This window comes from Pyxicephalus adspersus, chromosome 1 (assembly GCF_032062135.1).
Source record: "Pyxicephalus adspersus chromosome 1, UCB_Pads_2.0, whole genome shotgun sequence".
Classification (NCBI taxonomy): domain Eukaryota; kingdom Metazoa; phylum Chordata; class Amphibia; order Anura; family Pyxicephalidae; genus Pyxicephalus; species Pyxicephalus adspersus.
Window position 1 is genome coordinate 167,909,544 of NC_092858.1, and position 24,739 is coordinate 167,934,282.

The window sequence follows — 24,739 nt, forward strand, 5'->3', positions numbered from 1 at the left end:
TTGTGGTTTATTGTGGTCAGAAAATCCTGGATAAAATTTGGGTAATTCAGCAGAGGTGTGTATATATTTGCCCCAGTGAATATTATAATTTTCCAGCAGATAATGAGTTTTGATTAATTAAAAAGGTAACTTTAGTGTTTAATTTCTATTTATTTTTAAATTTTGAGGCAACCAGACAGTTTTAAACACTTCTAACAACACATTTTTTACATCCCTCCACCATATCATCCACCTCTCCATTAGGTATGTATTCCTGTCTTCTAGAATCATATAGCGCTTTTTCATGTTTTTTTTCCAGGTCCAGCAAGCATTCGACCAATGAAAAACATTACAGCAATAGCGGGACGGGACACCTACATCCATTGCCGTGTGATTGGCTATCCATATTATTCCATAAAATGGTACAAGAATTCCAACCTCATCCCATTCAACCACCGCCAAGTGGCTTTTGAGAACAATGGAACGCTAAAGCTGACGGATGTTCAGAAGGATGTGGATGAAGGGGAGTATACGTGTAATGTCCTTGTCCAACCGCAGTTATCTACAAGCCAGAGTGTCTACGTTACAGTGAAAGGTGGGTTTAGGCAGATTGTTTGGAAGAGAATCATTCTCTTTGTTCATTCCCAGGGAGGGAAAATCTAAAGTTTTAGCATTGTTTCTAGAACAGGAAGTAATTTCAAATTGCCCCCCTTTGGTTCTCCACTAATGACTTCCTCACCCATAACCTCCTCCAACACACATCTCCAAGGCCAGTCTTTAATAAAATTATTATTACACAGTATTTATATAGCATTAACATATTACGCAGCACTTTACAAAGTCCATAGTCATGTCACTAGCTGTCCCTCAAGGGGGCTCACAATCTATTGTCCCTACAATAGTCATATGTCAATAATACAGTCTAAGGTCTATTTGGGGGCAAGCCAATTAACCTAACTGCATGTTTTTGGAATGTGGGAGGAAACCGGAGTACCCCGCGGAAACCCACACAAACATGGGGAGAACCTGTAAACTCCATGCAGATAGTGTCCTGGCTGAAATTCGAACCTGGGACCTAGCGCTGTAATGGCCAGAGTTCTAACCAATCTTTTTCATTTTTAAACCATCACTAATCAACCACAGTTCCCTTTTCTCTCACTTGTTGCTTACCACACTCCCCCACCTTGTAAGCTTGATTGAACAATCTCCTCTCCATCTCCTGTGTCATAATTTGTACTTTTTATAAATGCAGGATGGTCATCTGGAGCCTCTTTTTTTTTGTACAGCGCTGCGTAATATGTTGGAGCTTTATAAATAAAAAAGAAGGAGGTTAGGGGAAATCTTCTGATGGGAACACCTCTTCTCAGCTTTAGACTGGGGCAGACATAAGGAGGTGCAAAGTGTCCTGCTGCACAAGGACCCTGAACCCTTCTTAGCCAACAGAAGTCTTCACAGGCTCCCAATTCAGTTTGATAGGGGGACCCCAGGTCATTACTGCACAGGGGTCCATTCTCTGGATACGTCTGCCACTGGCTTTAGTTATACTTATTTATTTATTTTTTTTGCTGCTACCCTACCCTAAAAGGCAGCACCAAGCCTTACAAGGTTCTAGTGAAGGGCTTTTGGTTCCATTGGTCTTACCATAATATGTTTAATCTGTGTTATCACTCCCCAAATAGTTCTCCATAAAAGCCAAAATTCCAATATTTATTTCCAAATAAACTCCCCTTAAGCAACCCTGTGCACTCCACCTCTTTTAGGCTCCATAGGGCCTATATCAGGGGTGGGCAAACTTTTTCAGTCAGGGGCCACAATCTAAAGCAAAATTTGACAGAGGGGCCAGGCCGATGGGAGAGTGGGCGGGGTTATGCCATCATGAGGCCACTGAACGTGACGTCATAATGTCATAACCCCACCCACTCTCCCATTGCAGATCTGAGCCTGCGATGGGAGAGTGGGTGGGTTGTGTGCAGGGACACAGCCCACCAACCTCCACGAGCCGGGATACAAACCAGGAATGTTCCGCGGCTCTGGCCAGGGTCCTTCTCCTGACCCTGCTCGGGGTGGCCACTGACCACCCAAAGGGCCAGAGAAAAAAACATATGGGGCCGTATATAGCCTGCGGGCCGTAGTTTGCCCATGCCTGGCCTATGTCCATGCTATAAAACACTGGGAACAGATGCACAGTTGGCCACTATGGCATGGGGGACTGATTTGCATAGCTCCGTTTTTTCATCAAATATGAGTAATAAATCCCCTGTTTTTTTGGGTTGTGTGATAGATTTGAGGATATGTAAATACCTTATGTTTTAGGAAAGCCAACCCTGAACATTAGTGATAAGAAATGCTTTCTTTTTTTTTAAGATTGGGAAAGCAATTACTCCTGGTCAGAGCGGAAGCTGATTACAGATGCTTAATTAAAAGATTTGCTCTGAAAGATGCAATCATAAACATATTTCTTCAGGGACCTCTGCTTAATGTACTGCTATCTATTTTTAAAAGGGTGATAACCAGTTGTGCAGCCTCAGACAACAGGAAAAGGCGTACATAGGGTATCTGGCTTTCGAATGGCACACATGCTACATGTTTAGATGTTCATAAACTAAAAGCTAAACATTCAGGGCCTCTTTAGGTTAAAGCCCCCTTCCCCTAAATATTTAGCACTAAACTCCAGGCAAACTTCTCGGAGGAGGGATTTTGATCCTTATCCATGTTATTTGTGTCTATGAGCCTGACAATTAATCCTCCTTCCCCCAGTGGTCCTCTTGGGACCTCCATGGCCATTTGGACTGATCTGGAAATATTCATTATTTGTGTTTATAACGATCCGTTGACCTTTTCTCTTTCTGTTTTGCAGTACCGCCATATATTCAGCCATTTGAGTCCCAAAGATTTTCCATTGGACAGAGAGTGTTCATCCCATGTGTTGTGGTCTCCGGAGATCTCCCCATTACTATCACCTGGCAAAAGGACGGTAGGCCGATTCCGGCTAATCTCGGGGTGACCATTGATAATATTGATTTCACCAGCTCCTTACGGATCTCCAATCTGTCTCTGATGCACAATGGAAATTATACCTGCATCGCCCGCAACGATGCTGCAGCTGTGGAACACCAAAGTCAGTTAATTGTCAGAGGTAGGTACATGGACGGAGGAACAACTATTTACCTGTAAAATAGCTTTGCTTAAAGTGTCGTTCTTTTCATGGCATTACCAGGCCAAGTTTTGGTGTCACCAGTCCAGGTGATCAATATCTTCCTATTGGCTAACAAAAATTGTCCAGGAAGCAGGCGCCCTCTAGTGGACTTTTCACAGCAGCATGCAGAGAACTTTTTCCTAGTGACAACACTTCCATAAGAGCACACAAATAAAAATCATAATGTGAGCAACTACAAGTATTGTGGTCGTGCAATTGGTTGCCCATATGTGCACACAATTTGATCCAATAGCAGAAACATTTTTTAAAAGAGACGATCAGCTAAAAAAAGACAATACTTTTGCATTTTAATGACCTATTTGGAATTTTAAAAAAATGTCACCATAATTGGATCTATTTTGCTTGTTTCCAACATCCAATGACTATTTTTGTAGAGATTATCACTAGTCTATGGGCCAAAGCCTATGGGACTTTGAAGTGGTGATTGCAGTTGTGATGATTAGTTACACCATTCAAGTAAATAGAGGTTCTGATCTCCAAATTAGGGTAAATACAGGATGGTGTTTGAAGCTCTAATTGCCACTGTATAGAATTTTATAGAATTTTTAACATTACAGGGTGGTCATCAAAAAGGAGAATGAAGAAATGACAACTTGTTTATTTGCCGCCTCTGTATTGTGTATTGTGCATAACGTCTCCTTTCACTATATTTCAAATATGGACCAGCAGGAAGGGACATGCCTGCCTAGAGACTGCAAATAAAGACCATTGTGCTCTGTGTAGGGGTCTGAAATGCCCCCTCGCTGAGCCAACATTAAAGCATGGTGATCAACAGGTAGGGTGGGAATTTTTAAGAATAAGAAGAGAGCAGCCTTGGCAGAATACATACAAAGCTCAGGACTGGTTCCCTTTATCACCCTGCCCTTTTATTATTTTATGCTCGACAACTGGCAGATGTGTTGAGTGTGTGTTTGATATTGAATGTCTTTGCAGGGCAGTGGACCCTGTGTCCTAATTTACTCCAGGGGGTAACTGCTTGCCCCCAGGGTTGGTAAGCACTTACAAACAGGGCTAGGCATGGTTAGGTCATTCAGTCAACCCCCTTATACCGCCACTGCAGCCATCCAGGTCAATCATACAGGGCGGTGATTATTTTACATTCCATATTGTGTGCCAGCAAACTTGAACATTAAAGAATATGCAAAATGAACAAAGCTTTTTATTATTGACCAATATTGACTTTGCAAAAGTGTTTAAATTCACAATAACATTCACACATGAACAGCTTCTACCCCTTTAGTAAATCAGCCTCCATTGTATTTATGGGGTGAGTCTGATTGTAGCCTGGGCAATAAATACGAATAAAACATCAAAAACAACTTCATAGAAATGATAGCAAATAAATAAACAGGACAATGTCTTTCTATTTTAAGTTAGTTGTTTTTCCTTTCTGGTCATTAGTGCTTTGGAGCAGCAAATTCCTTTTAGATTTTAATTCACACTAATGAATTCGGACAGTCGCTGCAGAGAATGATCCTACAGCAATCTGAGAAATCATGTTGACAGTATTCCATTTTCATCTGCTGTCAGTGATTGCTTTTATAGCTGGAGTGCTGCAATTTTATTTTTTTTTACATTGAATATCCTTCCGATTTCAAAGAGTATTTATCGAATGTTCGAAGAACTGGTTTGGTGTGTATGGTCAGCCTGAAAACGAAGGCCAACCTTATGACCGGCTGCCCTGCTCTTCCTGTATCATATGATATATATAAGCACTTTAGCTCCTTTGGTAATCAAATAGAATATGTATATATATATATAATTATATATATATATATATAAAATCTATAATATCTTTTATATTATATTGTTGTTGTTTTTTTCGTTTTTTTTACACCTTTTATTGATGTCTGTATATGCATCACTATATATATATATATATATATACACATCAATATAAGAGGCAACAAAGTCATTTCCAAAAGAAAAGTGACAACCAGATTATGACAGCACTGTACATTATTTTCAATAATCTCTAGCTCTCTCTAGTGGTCTGAATTGGTATCGCATGGTACACCTGCAGTTAACTCTCTCCTGTCCTGAAAGTGAATCTTTACTAATTTTGCACATAAAAACTGGAGAAAATAGACTATCATGGGAGAATCTGGGTGATCCAAACCTAGATCCAGGTCCAGGGGCAGATCTGTAGCTGGTTTGCTGGATCACCAACTTTCTCTCATGTCATGCCAACCTATTGCTTTATTACATGTATCAGAAATACACATCTGACTTTTCTGATTTAGTTTCTGAGCCAGTGGGTTGGCACAACAACCAGGCAAATTGCATTATCAGCACTGAAAGCCCTCAACTTTTTTTAACAGGCCATGCAAACCAATAAATACACATTTCTGACAGTGTTGTTTGCAGGAGGATTTCTAATGAATCAACTTTGTGATTTAGACAGCTCACCAAAAACTATGACACGACCTGATAGGAAGTAAGCGGTGTCCCCATCTTTTCCCAGCCACAGCCTGCTGCCATGATAATAAGGAAGGTGCAACATACTAAAAAGCCATCAACGTCCTCTTTTCTCTCCTTCTCCCAACATGTTCCCTATCAGCACATGTACACGCAGCAGAGCCTGATTGGCTCATAGAATTCATAGCCACTCCCAGTCTGAATGTTGCTGGGCAGGCAAAACAGGGGCTGATATCAATACAGATTCTCTTTTTATAATAATTTGCTAATATTATTATAATGATTAATAATAAATAAATAATGATATTTGCATGTTTGTCATATCTTCCTGGAGCTCTCTTTAAGCTGGCGGTGCTCTCTATCTAAAGCCTGGTTGCTATGGACAACGGCGCATTTTCCTAAACCAATCCCAGTGCATAATTAGTAGCAGCACCCCTGCATTATATGACTTCCTATAATAAAATCATCCAAAATAAAGATTTTTGTGTTTCTGGGGCTATTATTTCACTCTCTCTGGAGCTGCAGAAAGCTTTATATATGGTAATATGTCTTGGCTGTGTTTTCTTCCTGAAGGTATGTAGAGGTCACTGCTAAGCCCAGAGGAATGGGAGCCATGATGGAAATGAGAACGGTTGCCTAGGAACCACCAACCTTCCATGGCATGTTTCTCTTGCAGCAGCCTCACCCTGATGGCTAGAGATGGAGGAGCTGCATTATTCACCTCACGTCTGACTGACTTCTTTTTTTTTGTTATAGAAAAATCATCCTATATAGGTCTGAAAAATGGCAGCAAAGCTCCACGGGGAACCTGTCAGGGAGTTTATTACCTGGCGCCTCCGATACTGGAAGCTTCCATTACCCTGCTTGTATTCTAGATACCATTTCACTTTATTGTGGGAAGAATTAAAAACATATGTGGCACATTTCTGCAATAGATGCACTGCTTCCCCCATTCACAGATCCCAGGATTCCTGTAGTAAGCTGACAACTCTGCACAGAAATACCAGGCAGTGTTGTCAGCGCTGTATGAGTTCTCCAAAGGTGGACTGTAGACCACCTACCCTCTGTTATGCAGATGTAGTCCAGCATGGGAGAACTCAGGCAGGGCTGAGCATGCTGCTTGGGTGTGCAAGTTGCTGGTTTTTGGCAGGACCAATGGTTCTTTTTGTACTTTTATGGGGACAAAGGGGAGCTATGACAGAGATTTTTTGGAACAGATATGCTCTTTCAGGGGCTATGCTGGCAAGAAGGAGACAGGATTTAGAGCAATTTTTCAAAGCTGGTCATCTTTTAAATGCTTTGGAGAATCTTCAATAGATTGATAGAGTTAAAGTATTTAGCTATTTTTTGGGGATCTGTGGGATTTGGGTCTGCATACCCCTCGGGGAAAACTACCTTCTCTGTTAGTTCTGGTGACCACTGTCACATGAAAAGAAAGTGATGGACATCCAGTTGTCACTGCAATATTAGCTGAAAGGAAATCTTCCATTGTAAGCTATGACTACTCCAACTGTCTTAGAGGGGTTAATCACCAAATTAGATTAAATCACCATTTAATTTGCACAGATTTCTTCACTTCCTGTCATGGCTCTGGAACAGGAAGTGATGGAAGGTGCCTCCAGTGGATACAGACTACAATTAAAACCTGGCAACTAAACAAATGTAATTATAGCTACAACTCCCTTGGTGACATGCTTCTAATGCGGCACCTTGTTCCTGGATTCTGTTCATTTGCTTTTATGAAATATGCACAATTGTGTTGATGTTTTCTGGGGAGAGCATGCAAAGCTCCGCTGTTCTACTCTTGCACTCATGTGAGTTTTCTTTCTGAGGGCCAGGGCTTAAACTGACTTCAGTACCCATTTGCAAATGCAATAGGTTTAGCCCCTCATTCCTAAACTGCTTTGTGTATGTAAGACATTGATAGGGATATTATGATAAGCTCTTCAGGGGCGGGGACTAATGTAAATGGTATATGTATTGTATAAAGCACTGTGCACTGTATGTTATGTGTTATTGTAATAAAGTAAATTTCAGGTATAGATAAGCTATATTTAGTCCTTATTTTGAGTATGTAATGTTATTTGCCAAATAAAAAATAATCAAATCACTCTAAATAAAATTTAAGTAGAATTGAAAATCTAATTCTTTTCCAGTTCCTCCGAGATTTGTGGTGCAACCCACCGACCAAGACGGCATTTTCCGAAAAGCTGTGATACTTAATTGTTCTGCAGAGGGATATCCTGTACCTACCATTGTGTGGAAGTACTCAAAAGGTAACAGCCATGACTGTGTCCTGGGTTGTATGTCACTTGTCTGGAGGTCTGTCCCGACATGTACAGGGTTAAAGTTAGGAGGTGGTTAGTACCTTGCACCCATCAATGTGTTACCATTTTATTACAATTGTATTCATTGTCAGAGTGATGGCACATGTTACAGTAAAACTGAGAAAAAATGAGTAAATATTCGTTCTTTGGTGCCTAAGATCCTAACTGCATGCCTAACTGCATTTCAAATTTCATTTCTGATCTGCAGATCCCTTTTCATTATTCTCACTGGTAGCTCCTCCCATTTTGTATTGCCAATTACTCCATTAAAGCTAATTCCATTACCCCCTCCTCCTCTTTTGCATTTGTGCCCCTGGGTAAACAATCAACAAAACTTGAGTGAACAAGTGTGGTAAAGTGCAAAAACACCATCACAAAAAAGTGCACAAGTGCTTTTAGTCCTCCTCTGTAGAGGAAGGGCCTCGCATCCCTGACCCCCAGGGACGTAATACGCCAGTCAGGGGATTGCATCAACTTGTCCAACGTAGCTAAAGCCAGGTGAATCCCATTTCTTTTGGGCTAGCAAAACCAGCCCACTAAGTCAGTGGTCGTCAACCTTTTTGGACCTACGGACCATTAATTGCATGGACTCCTGACTGTGCATGCACGGGGAGCCATATGACACTCAAAGGGGAAGAAACTTCCCCCAGAGTGACGTCATAATGACAGAACCCACCCACTGTCCCATCACAGGTCCATAGACATAATCCACCCATTGCCCTGAGCCTACAACCTGCACTAAGTCGTAGGTTGGGAGCTCCCTTATATACATACCCATTGTTCCAATTCTATGGACAGCCCCAGTCCTCATCTTGGCCCTCTTTACAACCTCACTTATTATTTTAGACCCATGGACAGCCTTACCTATTGTGTTAGCCTAAGGCTTCGTATACACTTGCAATGGTTCAGGGCCGATATCGGACGAGAATCTGGCATGTGTACAGAGCCCGTCGTTCATCGTCTGAACGACCGTCCTGGCGGATCCACAGACGATGGACGACGAACGATCTTATTAGAAGGGAGAGACCGAGCAGCGGGGTGCCGCTCCGTCATTCTCCCCCTCCCCTCTCCATAGAGCAGAACAGTGCTGTATGTACAGCACTCGTTAATGCATCATTATGTGTCATTAGTCGTTGGAAAAGATCGTGAAAGATCCTTTCCAACAACAATTATTGCACGTGTGTATGCAGCCTTATGGACAGCTTCAATCATTGTTTTAGCCCCATTGACACTGCCATCTATTGTTTTAGCCTTGTGGATAGCCCTAATCATTACTTTAGCCTCATTTGTTTTTCCTCACCTATTGTTTTAACTTTTTGGGTAGCCCCAGTCCTCATCTTGGCCTTCTTGACAACTCCATTCCTTATTTTAGACCTATGGACAGCCTTACCCTTTATAATAGCCTCTCTGACAGCCCCACCTATTCTTTTACCCCCATGCACAGCCCAAACCATTGTTTTAGTTATACGGACAGCCCCAATCCTCATCTTGGCCTCCTTGACTATCCCACTCATGATTTTAGCCCCATAGACAGCCTTGTTTCAATCCCATTCACTCCATGAGCTTGCAGGAAATTTTTCTCAAAGACATTACAAATTCCCAATGCAACCATATGCTATTGGCTGACAAAAAGTCAATTTCACTAGATGTAAGTGACAGGTTCACTTGCCTATTAATAGTAAACTGAACAGACAGTAAGAAGGGATATTCATAAAGAATGATGCATCTAGATCTCTGTGTCTGCATGTCTCGGTCACATGCTCATGTGAGCCGCTTCTGCTGTTACATTGCAATTTATTCATTCCCCCAGGAAATCGAGCGAAAAGCTTAATCACCAAACACACATACTCTCTCATTACCATGTTAACTGCTCAAACTGAGAAAACAGAAACAACGAGGTGAAAAGGCCACAAAAATGTTGACTACGATTTGAATTTCTTAAAGAAGGAATTCATTCCAGTGTAAGAATAATGAATGGTTGAATTGACTTAATAATACGGTAAACTGCTATGGTAAAGCATCTGACGCATAGGCCAATGTCTGACACCCCAGAAAGAATTGTATCTGTGCCAACGCACTCCACTATATCATAATGGGAAGTGCAGAATATTTCCAATTATCACATATACAATCTCAATTTACAAAGTTATAAAATAAAACTGTACCATTAATGCGTTAAAATGTGTTATTTTTTGCCTTCCTCTGGATCAACTATGTTTATAGGGTTTTATCTGGGATATGCTGGTTTGTACCGGTAGTATGTTTATTTACCTAGTGGTTGAACTTGATGGACTTCTGTCTTTATTCAACCTATGTAACTATGTAACTTTTGGTATAAGTTGTTTTTTAAGGCATGCTCCTAACACCCCCTCTGCCATATGCAGCCCACCCGATCTTATACTTGCCTCCAACTGTGCCATTGATCTTCAGGGCCCTTGTTGTCTTCATCAATAGCCCCATTTGTTCGTAGGAACCATTGCTAGTATACACAAGACAAAAACCCATTGGATACAGCAGTACAGCTTTGGGTAGGGTCAGCAATTGGAGATCGCTGGAAAAAGGTGGAGGTAAGTATCAGACTGGGTGGGCTATATTCAAAGTGATGCCTTTGAGGACAACTTGCACCAAACTTGGAGCTACTGAAGACTGAGTTGATTCTGACATATCAATGACACAGAGATTTATTTGTGTCAACTGACTCGTAGACGTTCATTCTTAGCAAAGCTCAACTATTGTGTAGCTCTACATAAAAGAAGGCAGAATCTTCATATATAATAAACATGGGTTGCTCTGTGTATATATCATAATTGTATTTTAGGATGTTGGAACTCTGTAAGAAGCTGCAGTGTCTGAGACTTTTCTTTTTTTTTCTTTTTTCTCCTGCAGGTGCTGGAGTTCCCCAGTTTCAGCCAATCGCTTTAAATGGGCGAATACAACTGCTCAGTAATGGTTCCCTATTGATAAAACACATTCTGGAGGAAGATAGCGGATACTACCTCTGCAAGGTCAGCAATGACGTAGGAGCTGACGTCAGCAAGTCCATGTATCTCACGGTTAAAAGTAAGAAATGGAACCATTTATTACTTGCTAATCCAAAATCTTATTTCATAAATGGGGATGTTATTGGATAAAGTGTTAAGAATTATAAAAATAATGACTACAACAATCAATCAGATTTCTGCCGTTGTTGGAGATTGAGAGTTGGATCTGATTCGTTGATATTATCCTTACATCTTCCTTTCTTCTTTGATTTTTGTCATTTCCATCTCTTCCATTTGCTTCTTCTAAATGGGCTATTCTATTATCACTTTCTACTTTCTTTTTTAATACTGTGGGCAAAATAGTATTGAAATGTAATTTATATTTAAATGTATGAAATGTAAAAGTACTTGCATGTATATTTCCACATCCGTTCCAATGCAGATAATGGCAACTGTTGGGTAGCTGTGTGCATTAAAGAGACCTTATTAACTTCCATGGCAGTCCGTGCTCTGTGCTGAGTTCTGTAAGAGGTTCTTGAAATTCTTAAAAGTTTCAAATGGATTTAAAATGAAGTGGGGGGTGAAGATTTTGTTTTCCTGAGAGCATTTGGAAATTTTAATTGTTTACCTTGAATATTTTAACCTTGCAAACAAATAATGCTGCAATAATAAGTAAAATTCTATTGCCTTGTGCCTCATATCAGCCGTGAGAGATCATCAATGGTACCGATGCCTCTGCTAGTTTTCCAGATTGAGTGGGATATCAATAATGTTATGCTCACTGTTCTCATTGCTGGAGAGGAAACTGTACCTGAAGGCCTGCCGTGAAAGGATCTTCTTGCTTTTGCTCCATCCATTTGTGTATCTGGGTTTCCTCCATCTCTTCTAGAACATTGTGAATATTCTCCAATTAGCCATTGTATAACCACTCATTAGTAGCAGATCTTAAGCTGATCGTCTATCAAGCCTCCATGCAGAACAAGGCATTGCAAGTCCATTATAGGGAAGAAGCTGCAGGCAATATCCATGGTGGTTCTTTTTTTAATCCACCTACCTATTTTTGGCACTGATTTTACAGACCAGAAATTCTTTAAATCTGTAGCTAAATTGTGTTGTTAAATCTGTTGCTAAATTGTTTTCTGTTGCTAAACAGCTTTGCAGCAAGGCCTAAAAACATTAAGTGTCCGAAAAGTGCATCTGTTACCAAGGTTGTATTGTGCAGGGAATTTCAATTTGTATTGTGCAGAGACATGCATTTTATATGTTTAATTACTATCTAAAACAATTGAAACGGCATGCCAGCTTCTCATGCAAAGCGCGGTGCAATCTATAGCAAAAAATGCACTTTAAATGCACACTAAAAGAGTTGCAATAATCATAAAAACTGTAAAAAGTGTACACTTGTGAATCATGTCTTTATTTATTGCTATACAAAAAGAATTTAGGTGGCTCAGATGCTGCCACCATGTGGTCAGACACATTATAGCAGCTTGTGGCTAAAGGCTCAGTAGCTACAATTATTTTACTCAATAATAGAACTGATGTGAAAAATGTTGTAACACATACCGGTAGCAACAAGGGACCCCTTGCAAAATTGCCATACTACGCTGCCAGGGCCAGTATAGATATTTGCATTGCTCTGGCAGCTGCTTGGATTTAAACCCTTACAAAAATAATATAAAGAATTAAAGGGCAATAGTTAACACATTTAGAAGCTGGGGGACAGACTTTGAGGTCAGATAGTTGACAGGACATCTTAGACTCCTGATTCTCAAATAGAAGTGTCAGAATTCACACATGAAATTAAGTAAAGTAAAGTAAAGTAAAGTAAAGTAAAAAATCATCTATATGTTTTTTAAAGGTTTGCATCATTTGAAAAACTGCAAAAGAGAATTTTGACTTAGTTTTTATTCTGCCTGGTTTACTATGAATGTGTGAATACCAAGGGTGTCAGGAGTTGTATGTAATGGCAGGGAAGAGAAGGCTCTGCTCACCTTCCTTCCAGATTATTGTATATGTATGCTTAAACACCGCATGCAGTAAAGTTGCAGCTACTCATTAATGGTGGAATTTGGCAACTAACTCGTACCAGGAAACGATCAAACAAACAGGCCAAGTTGTATTTAGCAGTATTTTTATATTTTGTACACAAGGGGCTGGTGCAGAGGTGTACAATGAGATGTGAATCCAGAACATTACACTTCCTGCAATTGCAGCAGATTGGTGCAGTAACACAGAAAGCAATAGAGCTGTAGGCGTTTCTCTGGATTACAGTATTTCAGGGGTGTGGGAGCAGGAGCAAAATTATTTTAGAATGTAAAAAATATAGATATATTTGAATAGATCCTTTGGCTTCATAGCTGTGATCATGCTTTAAATATTAGCAGATGGCTTGTATTTTGTTCCAATTGTTCCTCCTTTAACATGTTAGTTATGCTTTTGAACCTTTTTTGTTTCATACCTTTTTTGGGTTTCTGTGTTTGTCTTTACAATGCAGCCATATGATGACTAGTTGGAGGAGCCTGGAGGGTCCTGTACATATTGGCCCATTAATGGGTTTCTTTACTGGAGGGTAGGACATAAAAGGCAGAAGGGAGCTGATAACAATGGGAGTGCTGAAACTTTGCCAGTCATATTGGTTGTGTTTCTGAATCTCCACCAGTCAGTCCATTAGTATAAGATGCTTCTAAAATCATTAAAAATTACTGGACAGGAATATAGGACCTGCAGTTAATCGCATTCAGAGCTGCACTTGACCTGCTTTAAGGGTTTGCACTCCTATAGAGTTGTAAGGGAAAGTAAAACCCACTTTAAGGGAACAAAAGCCTATTGACACAAATCCTAAACTTTTCATCTAGTGAAGTCTTTATGTATATTCTTTCTTCTGAACACCCAAAAACTCTTCCTCCCATCATCTGTACATCCCAGTGCTGCAACCTACAATGCCTACTCAAAGCTGAACCCTGGTGCTCATACCAGCCAACGAAAATGTTTCTTTTCTATACTGCACTCAAAAAACTGGAGGTGGAACCCTAAAGCTGCATACACACTTCCAATTTTTATCGTTGGAAATGAACGACGAACGAACGACGAGCAACCGATTGGCCAAAAATCGTTTGTAAAAAAAGTAACTAACGACGCCGACGAACGAGGATAGTCGTTGGAAATGAACGACCGGACCGGCGGATCGGATTGGACGACGATCGTTGATCATCTATCATGTGTATGGTCGTTCAGGGATCGTCCATGGTCTGAGCATGCGCGATGAACGAACGTTCGCTCACTTCCTGTGGTGCACGTCACTTCCTGTATCGTTCAAACGATCGCATCTATCGTGTGTACAATATCTGCGAACGATCGTGTCGTTATCTGTATGTACAGGATCGGTGCCATACGATCGTTCGTCGTTCGTTTACCAACAATATTAATTGAAAGTGTGTATGTAGCTTTATACTGTGACAATTCAGTCCAGTTTTAAAATTAGCTACAGTGTTTTCTGTTTTCTCCTGAACATTCCTAAAACCTCTTTGGGATTTAGCTCTGTGCAGTGCTGGGTCGAAGCCTGGAGCATTCCAGCACAGCAGCTCCCTCTGGTAGCCATTAATTGATCCCACATAAAGAGGAGAGCCAGCACTGCAAGGTCACCCTTCCTGTCTATCCCAGCAAGCTGCCAGCAGGAGGGGAGTGCCCGGGATAACTGTGGGTGGTATTCTAAAGGGAGAAAAAATGACAAATGATTGTACAATAACAAATTTTATTACAAGGACACATTTCCCCTGTTCTGCATCTGTTTTAAAAATGTGATAGCAGAAACTCTTTAAAATGAGCACCTGTTATTTTGCAATAATGAAGACATTAGGGTGCCCATGTGTTTTATAAGGAGGGTATAGGTTAACCCGTCACTTTCTTTCAGAGTAAAGTAGCAAGTTTTCTAAATTGCTCACCTGCTTTGGTATTGCCACTTGGCAAACCCACACCAATCGCCTGAAGGAGTATGAAGCCTGTTATATCTGGATGGGTGACGGAGGATTGCCAGGAAGGTAAGTATCTGCAACAGAGAAGGTGGGTTTTCTGTTAATCTTTTTGCTTTAAAAGTAACCTTCAGGAAAAACTTTAATTTAAAGCATTGACAAAGTATATGCACTGACTATGTATGCACTTATTTTCTTATTACTACCACTGTGGTGCACATAGACTGTACAGAGAAAAGCTCAAGAGAGGGAACCAGCAAACCCACTTACTAAAAAAAAAAAAAAAAAAAAAAGAGGGAGATACAAGACAAGTCAGCCTACACATGGAAAGAGAGGAGCAAAGACTGGTCTTTAGTACAAGAAGCTCATGAACATTGCAAAGATTCACAATGAATGGCTGTATATATCTGGAAGAAATAGGCAAAGCACACCAGGCTTTAGGTGAACGTTATATATACTTTTTGTATTTAGACAATATTTTCTGATCCCAGAGTTAAGCTATGAGGCAGTGGAATCACTTCTACTGGGCCAATGCCCCCAATGATGCTCAATACCTACCCTGCTTTCCTATCAGGGTACCATATATGAAGCCGAGATCTAATATGACTTCTTAGGCTTTGAGCCAAAACCTGCATTGGAACTGGAATCTCCAGTCTGGGTGGTGCAAAGACCCCATCTAAGACTACAACTAGGGTCCTTTGTTGTAGTTTGGCACAGATGTTAGACAAATAAAGAATGGCAGTAGATCAAGATGTAAAATCTCACTACAATTGATTACACCTGACTATCACACCTATATAAGCTTGATGGTCATCCCATTCCAAAACCATGAGAATTAATATGAAGGTGACCCATCTTTTCATCTGTAACACTTATCACTCCTCTCGGACGGCTTTCTATGAGATTTTAGAGAGCGTATGTAGGATTGTGTGCTCATTATGTAGTTCAAGCATATGCAAAGACAACTCTGGTCTCATCTAACATCCCATAAGTGTTCAATAGCTTTAAATCCACTAGAATGACTCACCTCAGAGGGTGGCCAAAGAAAAGGAACCTCATGGTTCAGAATAAGGGGCAAGGTTCTCTTGATGTGTTTCAATCATTATTTAGAGTTTAGCTATTAAGTGTTCATATAGGATGTAAGTTAGGATTCTATACGGGCCACTTAAATGCTTCCACACTAAGCTCACCTAATCATTTCTATATGGAGCTGGCTTTGAGCAGAGGCACAGTCATCCTGGAGCAAAGAAAGACCCTCCCAGAACTGTTTTTGAAAGCCTAATATTGTATAAAATATCTTTTTATGCCATACATTCACCTTGATATTTAGGTCTGTATAGATTAGTACATTTTGTAATCTCTGCTCTGTGCAATATTGCACATTACATATTCAGGAGTTTCATGCTCCCTCTGCATTTTAATATGCACGGTTCTATTATTTTTTTTTCTTTTATTATTTCACGTCCTTGTGCAAATATGAAGGAGAAAATCTGCATTCTCTCAAGTGACAAGGCTTTCTTGTATTAAACTAGCAGATGTATTCCTTCATGGATACAGAGGAGCTCAGACTGGTATCTGAGCGAGGTCACACATCTTTCATATTAAATATTTAACAAAGTTTAACTAAACTGACTGTACTTCATGGCAAGCTGTTTTTACTTAACACTACAAAGACTCTTTGAAGTTGGGAGGCTGTGAAATACCTTAATCTTCTGGCTGAAAGACAGATGGGAGATACTCATTTTGAAAGCTTGTAGAATAGGCTGTTAAACCTTTATCAAGAGCAATCGTATTATATAACTTGGAGTCTTCCACTAAAACAGCTCTACCTAGTTAGGAATTTACAGATGAGACAATGTTTTCCGTGTGTGTTTATACAGTTTATTCTGTTTTTTGGACAAGAGGTAACCATGACTTGTCAAGTTACTATGCAATACAAGAATATTGGCAACTCATTGCTTGATTCATGGTGTATGATGAAATGATGAAAGCCATCTTTTTGTATCTGCAGAGATTGGTTATTCAGCAGAAAGGGAGGCCGGGTATTTAAGTCAGTGCATCAAGAGGTGCAAGGTGGTTGAACCTCAGACTGAATTTTGTGTGTTTGCATTGGGTTCTTGATCAAACTCCAGTTGAATATCGAAGTTTTCCCTGAATTTCAGAAGATGGAAAGCTCAGAATTTAACAGATTTAGGTGGCAGAGACGTCTAAGATGTAGCCTCTTAGAAGTTTCTGCCATCCAATTTTGGTCCTGTTGTTGATCAAGCACTGTTAACATGTTACTATCCCAAAATGATACTATTCATAGTAGAAATTTTAAGGGAAATAGGTTTTATGGTTTTATAATCTCATCAGTCAGGCCTGCCACAAGTTTGCCCAATTTGCTGCTCGTAATACATGCTTTACATGTAATACATGAATTTATATTCACTTCAATTGGGTTCTTTGTTCAAAAACCGTATTTCAGAGGTTCACAAATATGTTAGTATCCCTAGTAGAAATTCTGAAGGAAATATGTGTTATGGTTCCATCATATTTCCACTATACTTCAGAGGTTCACAAATATTTCAATGTTCTGCTAAACCACAGCTAGTCTTCCTCTTTCTAAATTAATAGTGCAGGGTAACTGACCACATCAAAGTGGTCTGTGGAACAAGTTACCTCTGTGGTTTGTTCATTTTTTGTGGAGAGGTTAAAAAACAGTTTGGGCCCAAAATAATCAATGGTGTGATACAGTGCCATTCATTCTGTATGGTAACTCAACAAACTTTGACAATGGTGCACTGCCAAAAATGCTACTTACACCTTCTTTGATGCATTGGAGTTTGATTAGTATGCTGAGGCAATGACTACTTTTGAAAGCCTCTTCAGACTAAAAATCTATATGGGTTTATGAAATAGAAACAGGCATTGGGCTATTGATTAGCGCCAACATATTACACAGCACTTTACAAATCCGTAGTCATGTCATTAGCTGTCCCTCAAAGGAGCTCACAATCTAATGTCCCTATCATAGTTATATGTTTTAATACAATCTAGGATCAATTTTGGGGGGAAGCCATTAACCTAACTGCATGTTTTTGGAATATGGGTGGAAATCAGAGTACCCGGAAGAAACCAACCTAAGCACAGGGAGAACTTGCAAACTCCATGCAGATAATGTACTGGCTGAGATTTGAACCTGGGACTCAGCGCTGCAAAGGCCAGAGTGCTAACCTATGAGCCATTGTGATGTATTTCAACAGATCAAGTTATATAGGGCATTATTACGTATGTTCAGTAGATCAAACCCTTAGTGCCACACATTGGGAGTTTCCATTTTATAAAGGGAATTCCAGATATTATAGGTCTATTTATGTTACTGAATAAATGAAAAAAGTACCTTGGGAGGAGCAGAGTCAGTCCAATCACATGCAATCTTTTACTTGGAATGACGTTGAATCTCCCAACCATTGTCTGCATATTTTTTAATTATTTGTAATATGCAGTCATAGTATGAGGCAAACACCAGGGTGTCCATCAAATAGCTAATAGTGGTATCCACTCTATTAACATTGGCTGTATGCATATTGTGCCACTGCACCCACTGCTTTGCAAATTTGTTGTTTTTTCTGTATACTACTATGTTGTCAACCTATCACATAGGTTTTTATTTGGCCATTTTAACATACAAACATTCCATTGCATTGACTGTTTCACCGTGGTCACCATCAGCAAACCATCCTGAGAAATGTAGTGGTAATGGTAATGGCCGCAAATAGGTTGCAAAAAGATAAATAAGATCAGTAGCAAAAAAATAATGAAAACAAGAATTTTGAAAATGTCGATTTATATTTATTTATATTATGATATGCAGTGCTTTTGCAAACCAAATGTCATTCAGTAAGCAACTATATTCATCCTGTGATATATTAACCTGTGCTCAAAAATCTCTCTGAACAATGGATTTTGTTGGATAATTTTTATTTAGGCCAAAATACGTGCTAGTAGAGAAATTGCCTTGGGCGGCTTTAGTAGGCGGACACTGTTACAAATGACATTTTCTAAAAAAAAATAACCCAGCAAAATAACAACTTTGACCTTTCTAAAGGTCAGGCTCTTATTGTTACGGTCTGATCATTTAAAGTATTTTACACAGCAATTTTATGGCAAGTAATTGTCTTTAATGAATTGAAGCCTTGGTATAATGAGCCGGAGTTTAGCTCTAACAGATTACAGGCATCTGTGGAGGGTTTTTTTTCCTGCAATATAATAAACCATTATCTTTGGGTAAAGTTATCCCCTTTGCTGGAAAGCTGCACAAGTTGCCAGATTTACAGACTGAATAGTCCATGAAATATTGGTTAATATATGAGCCATATGTCTGCCTGGCCTGAATGAATGAGCGCTGTCTGCCAAATGAATGTTTGAAACACTCTGCCAGATATTTTAATGACTACAACAGGGCTATTAACGCCAAAGTATATTGATTTATATGGCTGCTGGAAACATGCTCTTAAATCTGGTTTAAATATGTGACATGAAAGGAGAATAATAAAGGTACAATTTTTTTTATTTATAAATGTTTAAATAGTAGAATGACTCTAGATGCTTTCCGTTTGCTGACAAATCATGTGCAGGATTCATAAAGCATATTTGTTATTGTTTCCCGGTATATTCAAAGCATTCAACACACCTCCCAACCTTTTTTAGCTTAAGTTATGTAGACAAATGACACACCCCTGTGGAGCGGACTATAAAAAATGCAAATATAGTATTAGGTAAATCAACACTTTATAACCAAAACTTTTTTTCTATCATTTTGACCTCTGTTACCCTAATATTTGCCTAAAATGGAATAATTAAGAGGCTGCACAAAGGTTTAGTGCAAGTTTCTGTTTTTTAATAGTTGAATAATACACTTTTTAAAGAGGTGTAGACATCCAACCAAAAAGAGGGACAACTGATGAGAAAAGGGGAGCTGTTAAAACGTTCTGCTAAAAGTAGAGGCAAATTATACTCATTTATCCAGTGGTACTGGTTTTCTACATTTACTATTCTTTTAATGTTGTGACTTCTAAAATAGGCTTTGGCATTCAACACTTCAAGGAGTGGTGCATGATGTTTTACCCCCAACATGTGCATTTTTCCCTCCCTGATCCCCTTTACCCCTCCTGAGTAGTGTGGTAATGAATTATCATGTTAGGGATCCAGGAGTGGTAAATGCCCTTTTATCCCCTTTCCCCCCAATGTGCATTATTTTCTCCTCTAACCTCTTTTACCAGTTATCATGTTTAGGACCGCAATACTTATTTCTTCCATGTTCCGAAGCCATTTTATTGAGCTGAAGGGGCCCCAAATCTAATTTTGGTGTGTTGGCCAGCGATGGAGCTTACACATGGTCTGCACAGGAGTGTTCACACCTGGTGGTTGGCTGATCAGGTCTGTGCTGAAGTGCTCCTCCATACCTATTATTTTTAAGGGGTTCTGATAGAATGAAGTGAAATGGAAGAATATGAAGGTTAGTGGTCAGACATTGAGGAAAACTTATCACTTTCATACCAATATCTGCTTTTCATTTTAGATAGCTCCCTACATTTTTAAGTTGTGTTTTTATACTGCTTGTGATTTTTAATTTCTGGTTTCTTGGATTCTGGATTCCCAGGATACCTAATTTAGTGCTAATGGCCAAATTCATATCCAAATTTTTATATGTTTTCACTAATTCAAAGGTCTCAAAAGGACTGCACTTTACAAGTATGGTTCAAGAGGGAAGTATTTGTAATTTACTGCTAAGAACAAGAACATGAGGATAAGACCTCAAAGTACGAAGCTTAACCAAGTTTAAAAACAACTAAATATAATTTTACCAAAAGAGTAGTCAATGCTTATAACAGATTTCCAGCAGTGGGAGGAGCCAGTTAACAATAAGTAAATGTGCTACAGCTATGTACACACGTTAGAGTTTTGTGTTTGGAAAGGATCTTTCATGATCCTTTCCAACAACCAAAGATTGAAAGATTCATGAATGAGAGCTGTACATACAGCACCATTCCCGTTCCACGGAGGGGTGAGCGGGGGAGAAGAAGTAAGTGGCACCTCGTTTCGCTCTCTCCCCTTCACTTCACTTGACTTCATTGCAGTCGTTCGTTGTTCATGGATCTGCCAGGACGGATACATGAAGGACGTCGGGTGACCGCTGTACACACGCCAGATTCTCGTCCAATACTAGCCCTGAAGTGATAATCGGACCAGAATCTTCTGACATGTGCACGATGCCTTAAAATAAACATTGATGGATCCTCAGACAAAAAAAAATGGAAACAAAAAAAAATGGTAGATTTTATGGAGCTCTTGTTTTTCCTGCCTTCACTTTTCTCTGTTTCTTTGTACAGTAAATCTGGCTACTTTAAATAGAGGAATGCTAATTGTGTGTTATGATTGAAATTCTCTTATGCCAAGCTGGATCAATCAACCCATTTTTTGCCATAATGTAACCTGAAATAGTGTAAATAAGATATAAACCCTAAACGCTCACAGCCCTCACCCTGACGCATCAAATCAGATCAAGGTGGTGGTACTGCCAAACCCAGCATTGGAGATGCTGTCACTTCACCTGTAGCACCTTGCATCATCGTGTGAGATCAAAACACATGTCCGACTATCACAGTAACTGCATCAAAGAGCTGCAAAGGATGAGAACTAAAAGGTTTGTAATTAATATAAAATTCATGTATATTAAGTAGCAGCTCATTTACTTTCAACAAGATTGATAAATAAATTGAACTGTTACCATGCTATGAACACTCAAATATTCCTATTTGTATTAGGTACAGTTTATACTTACATTATTAACCAGCAGTAAATACCCTTTAAACAAGTCATCACTTACATTTCTAGATATAGGCAGTGTGGAGTAATTCATCCTCACAATATAAATCACTTTTACTTTTTTCCTCATTAGATTGTTTTTATCCAACCTCCCTACAGTAAATTATAACACAAAATTGTTTGAATCAATCTAAATATTTATTCAAATCTATACATTGTTTTATATGTTATACCATGGTAATATAATTTAAAAAATAGCATCTAAACTCCAATATCTACGACTTTCAGTAAAATACAGCTGGTGATTGGCATAAATGTCCCTTTTCAGTCAATCTTGGTCATGAATTGAAAACTGATTCCCAATATTCTTTCTGAGTTGTCATCTACATCCCATCATATGCCCCAGGTGAAGATTAAAGGTGCCAATGCCGACCAGGCATAGTCTACCTTTATTGCTTTCAGGAAGCCCGTCCTGTGCAATGATGTGCAGCCAGGACTTAAGCAAATGCATAGAAAAGGAAATTGTTATAAGATGGAAGAAGAGTATCACTGCTCAAATAAAGCATTACACAGTCAGTAAGCCTCTTTAAACTCAGTATATATGGACAGTATGGCAATTTCCTAACTTAACAGAATCCACAGGCAGCATCAACTCACTGTGAAAGTTTCAGAGTGAAATCTAATGTAGTTTATTCCTCGCTTGGCAGGTTACAAAAATGTTTTTCAAGTATTTTTTGTAAGAGAAAAAGCAAGTGACAATAGGCTTTCTAACTCTATAAAGAAAGTTTTTTTTTTTTACTACAAGGGTACAAATGAAAAAATTTACAGAACATGAGGAAGTAGAGAGTGTTTAACTGGTGACTATACCAGTGGTGGTCAAATTTATGTGACGGATGGACTCTATTGCCCCCTATTACATCACCAAAATGATCACACTCAATATTGAGTCCAAGTAATGATACAGAAAGCTGTCAGACTGCAGACATGCAGCGGGATATATTCAAAGTCTACCTGCTTACTACAAGAAATGGTCAGAGAGTGTGGACATGACACAGAACTTATTGGGGGATATGCTTCAGAAGGCACAAGTGCTCATTTATTAAAGTGCAAAACCCTGTTTGCATGCAAAAAGGTATTATTTATATTCTGGCATTCTTCTATTCACCCATTTATCTAATTAGAGATCATTTGAAGAGATCACCACTTTTAAGCACAATTTTTGTAGATTACCATTTTTAGTGATCACTACATTTATCATGCCTTATCAGTATATTTAATTTGCCACACAGACGTCACCATCTGGAGAATGGTAAACAACGGGTTACATTGGAGATCAGAGGTGCCTATGTCAAACATAGTGATGGCCACTTTTCCAATAAATTAATGGAGTTTCTAAATGCTCGAAAGTTTAGGGTAATTAGGTACAGCGATCTGACCACTATAAAAAATGAATTACCCTTTTTTTAGTATGACATTATGAAGGTTGAGATCAGTAAATTAAAGTGGAGCAAAAAGAAAAGATGATTACCACTTGTTGCAGGGCATTAGGGAAAAAACAATGCAGAAATGCCAAGTGCCAAGGGGCTGCAGGTTGGGCAAGAGTAGACTATATGATTTAGCAAAAATTTGTGGTGGTGGTTGGGGGACAAGGCAACCAAAACCCCAAACAGTAAGATACAGACTGCTGTGTAATGTATACAAAATAGGTACAGACTGAATTTTATAGAAAGTATTACATGGCAAAGTCAGCATTGCCCAGTTAAGGTTTAGCTGTGTTTAGCAGCTAAGATCCTGGCTGCACCTGTGAAAAATGTTCAGTTGGTACAAGCATCTGGAAAATAATGAATACGCTTTATCTAGTAATTATTCGGGGCCCAGCCACATGGAGTGAAGTGTGGAGTAGTCATCCACTTTCATTGTCTATCGCCCTGTGAACACGTGACCACCTAATGAGCCGGTAAATCACACATGACAAGAAACCTGAACTGGCTGCTGGTGGAATCTGAGTAAATCCCATCTAGTTAGAGCTAAAGCCTAACTCCAAAAATAAATCATCTGTACCTGTGTTTGTACACAGAGGTTTAACAAACTTAAGTGCAGATTCCTACCTGCTTTTGTTCTGTAGACTATATATAAACATGTAAAAAATGCCAGTAAAGCACAAAACTGCAAGACAATGAATTTTTATTGCAAGAAAGTTGCATTTGGCAGTTGCAGAGATTCATAGCTGGGTGCAGATGGAAAAGCTGCTGCCAACCAAATAAGATTGTCTCTTAGGTCTAATGCTGGATATTCGCTTTGCAATTTGATCACTAATACAACTGAAAAACAAGGCCAAACTGCCATTAAAAATGTCAATCAATCAATAGTATGGATTAAAATACATTCAATATATTGAAAGCCTGTTTAGGTCTTGATATGTGGTGCTTTAGAGCATGATTGTTATTGTGAATTGCATTAAGGTAATTAAAAAATAATTGGGTTGGCCATGCATCCAAACATGCAATAAAAAATCACATTTATTGAAATGCAATGCACCACAGCTTTTACTGTGTGTTGCCATATGTTCAGTGTGCTACAAATTAGGTTCATTGCCTTATGGTATTGGGGTGCCATTTGTAACATTGTAACATATCTTCTATGTGTTACTGTTCATAGCAATAAATATGAATGGCCCTTTAAGTAATAATTGTGATTTAATAGAAATCATTAAAAAAAAACTGGAACCTTGTCATGCAATTGGGTAGAAAGTGATTAAAGCGTTTCATCATGCAGGGAAAATGCATGCAGGGAGTCCTAAATGTCAGTGCAAGCATTCAAGCCACATGCCTCATGTGTGCTTCAGTGACCTTCTACGCTCATTTGAGCTCTATGCTCCAACCACCTCTATGCTTTAATGACTTTGTGCTCCGCTAATCCTGTGCATCGAAGAAATGTATATTTCTCCACAGTTTTTTGCAAAAAGTTACATTTAAATTTCATTTATCAATATTGCTAATCTATGTCATGCTGAAAAAGAGGAGGAGTGCTTGTATG

The 24,739-nt window shown here is 39.2% G+C and overlaps 1 protein-coding gene across 2 annotated transcripts in view; it reads left to right on the forward strand.

Annotated features, from left to right (window-relative positions):
• The window catches only part of DSCAM (DS cell adhesion molecule), a 159,782-nt gene that overhangs the window by 6,757 nt on the left and 128,286 nt on the right, over positions 1–24,739 (forward strand). For both annotated transcript variants that reach the window (XM_072398307.1, XM_072398308.1), the window contains 4 exons: positions 299–574; positions 2,837–3,115; positions 7,771–7,890; positions 10,828–11,001. In XM_072398307.1, coding sequence (XP_072254408.1) covers positions 299–574; positions 2,837–3,115; positions 7,771–7,890; positions 10,828–11,001 — 849 coding nt within the window. The remainder of the gene's footprint in view (positions 1–298; positions 575–2,836; positions 3,116–7,770; positions 7,891–10,827; positions 11,002–24,739) is intronic.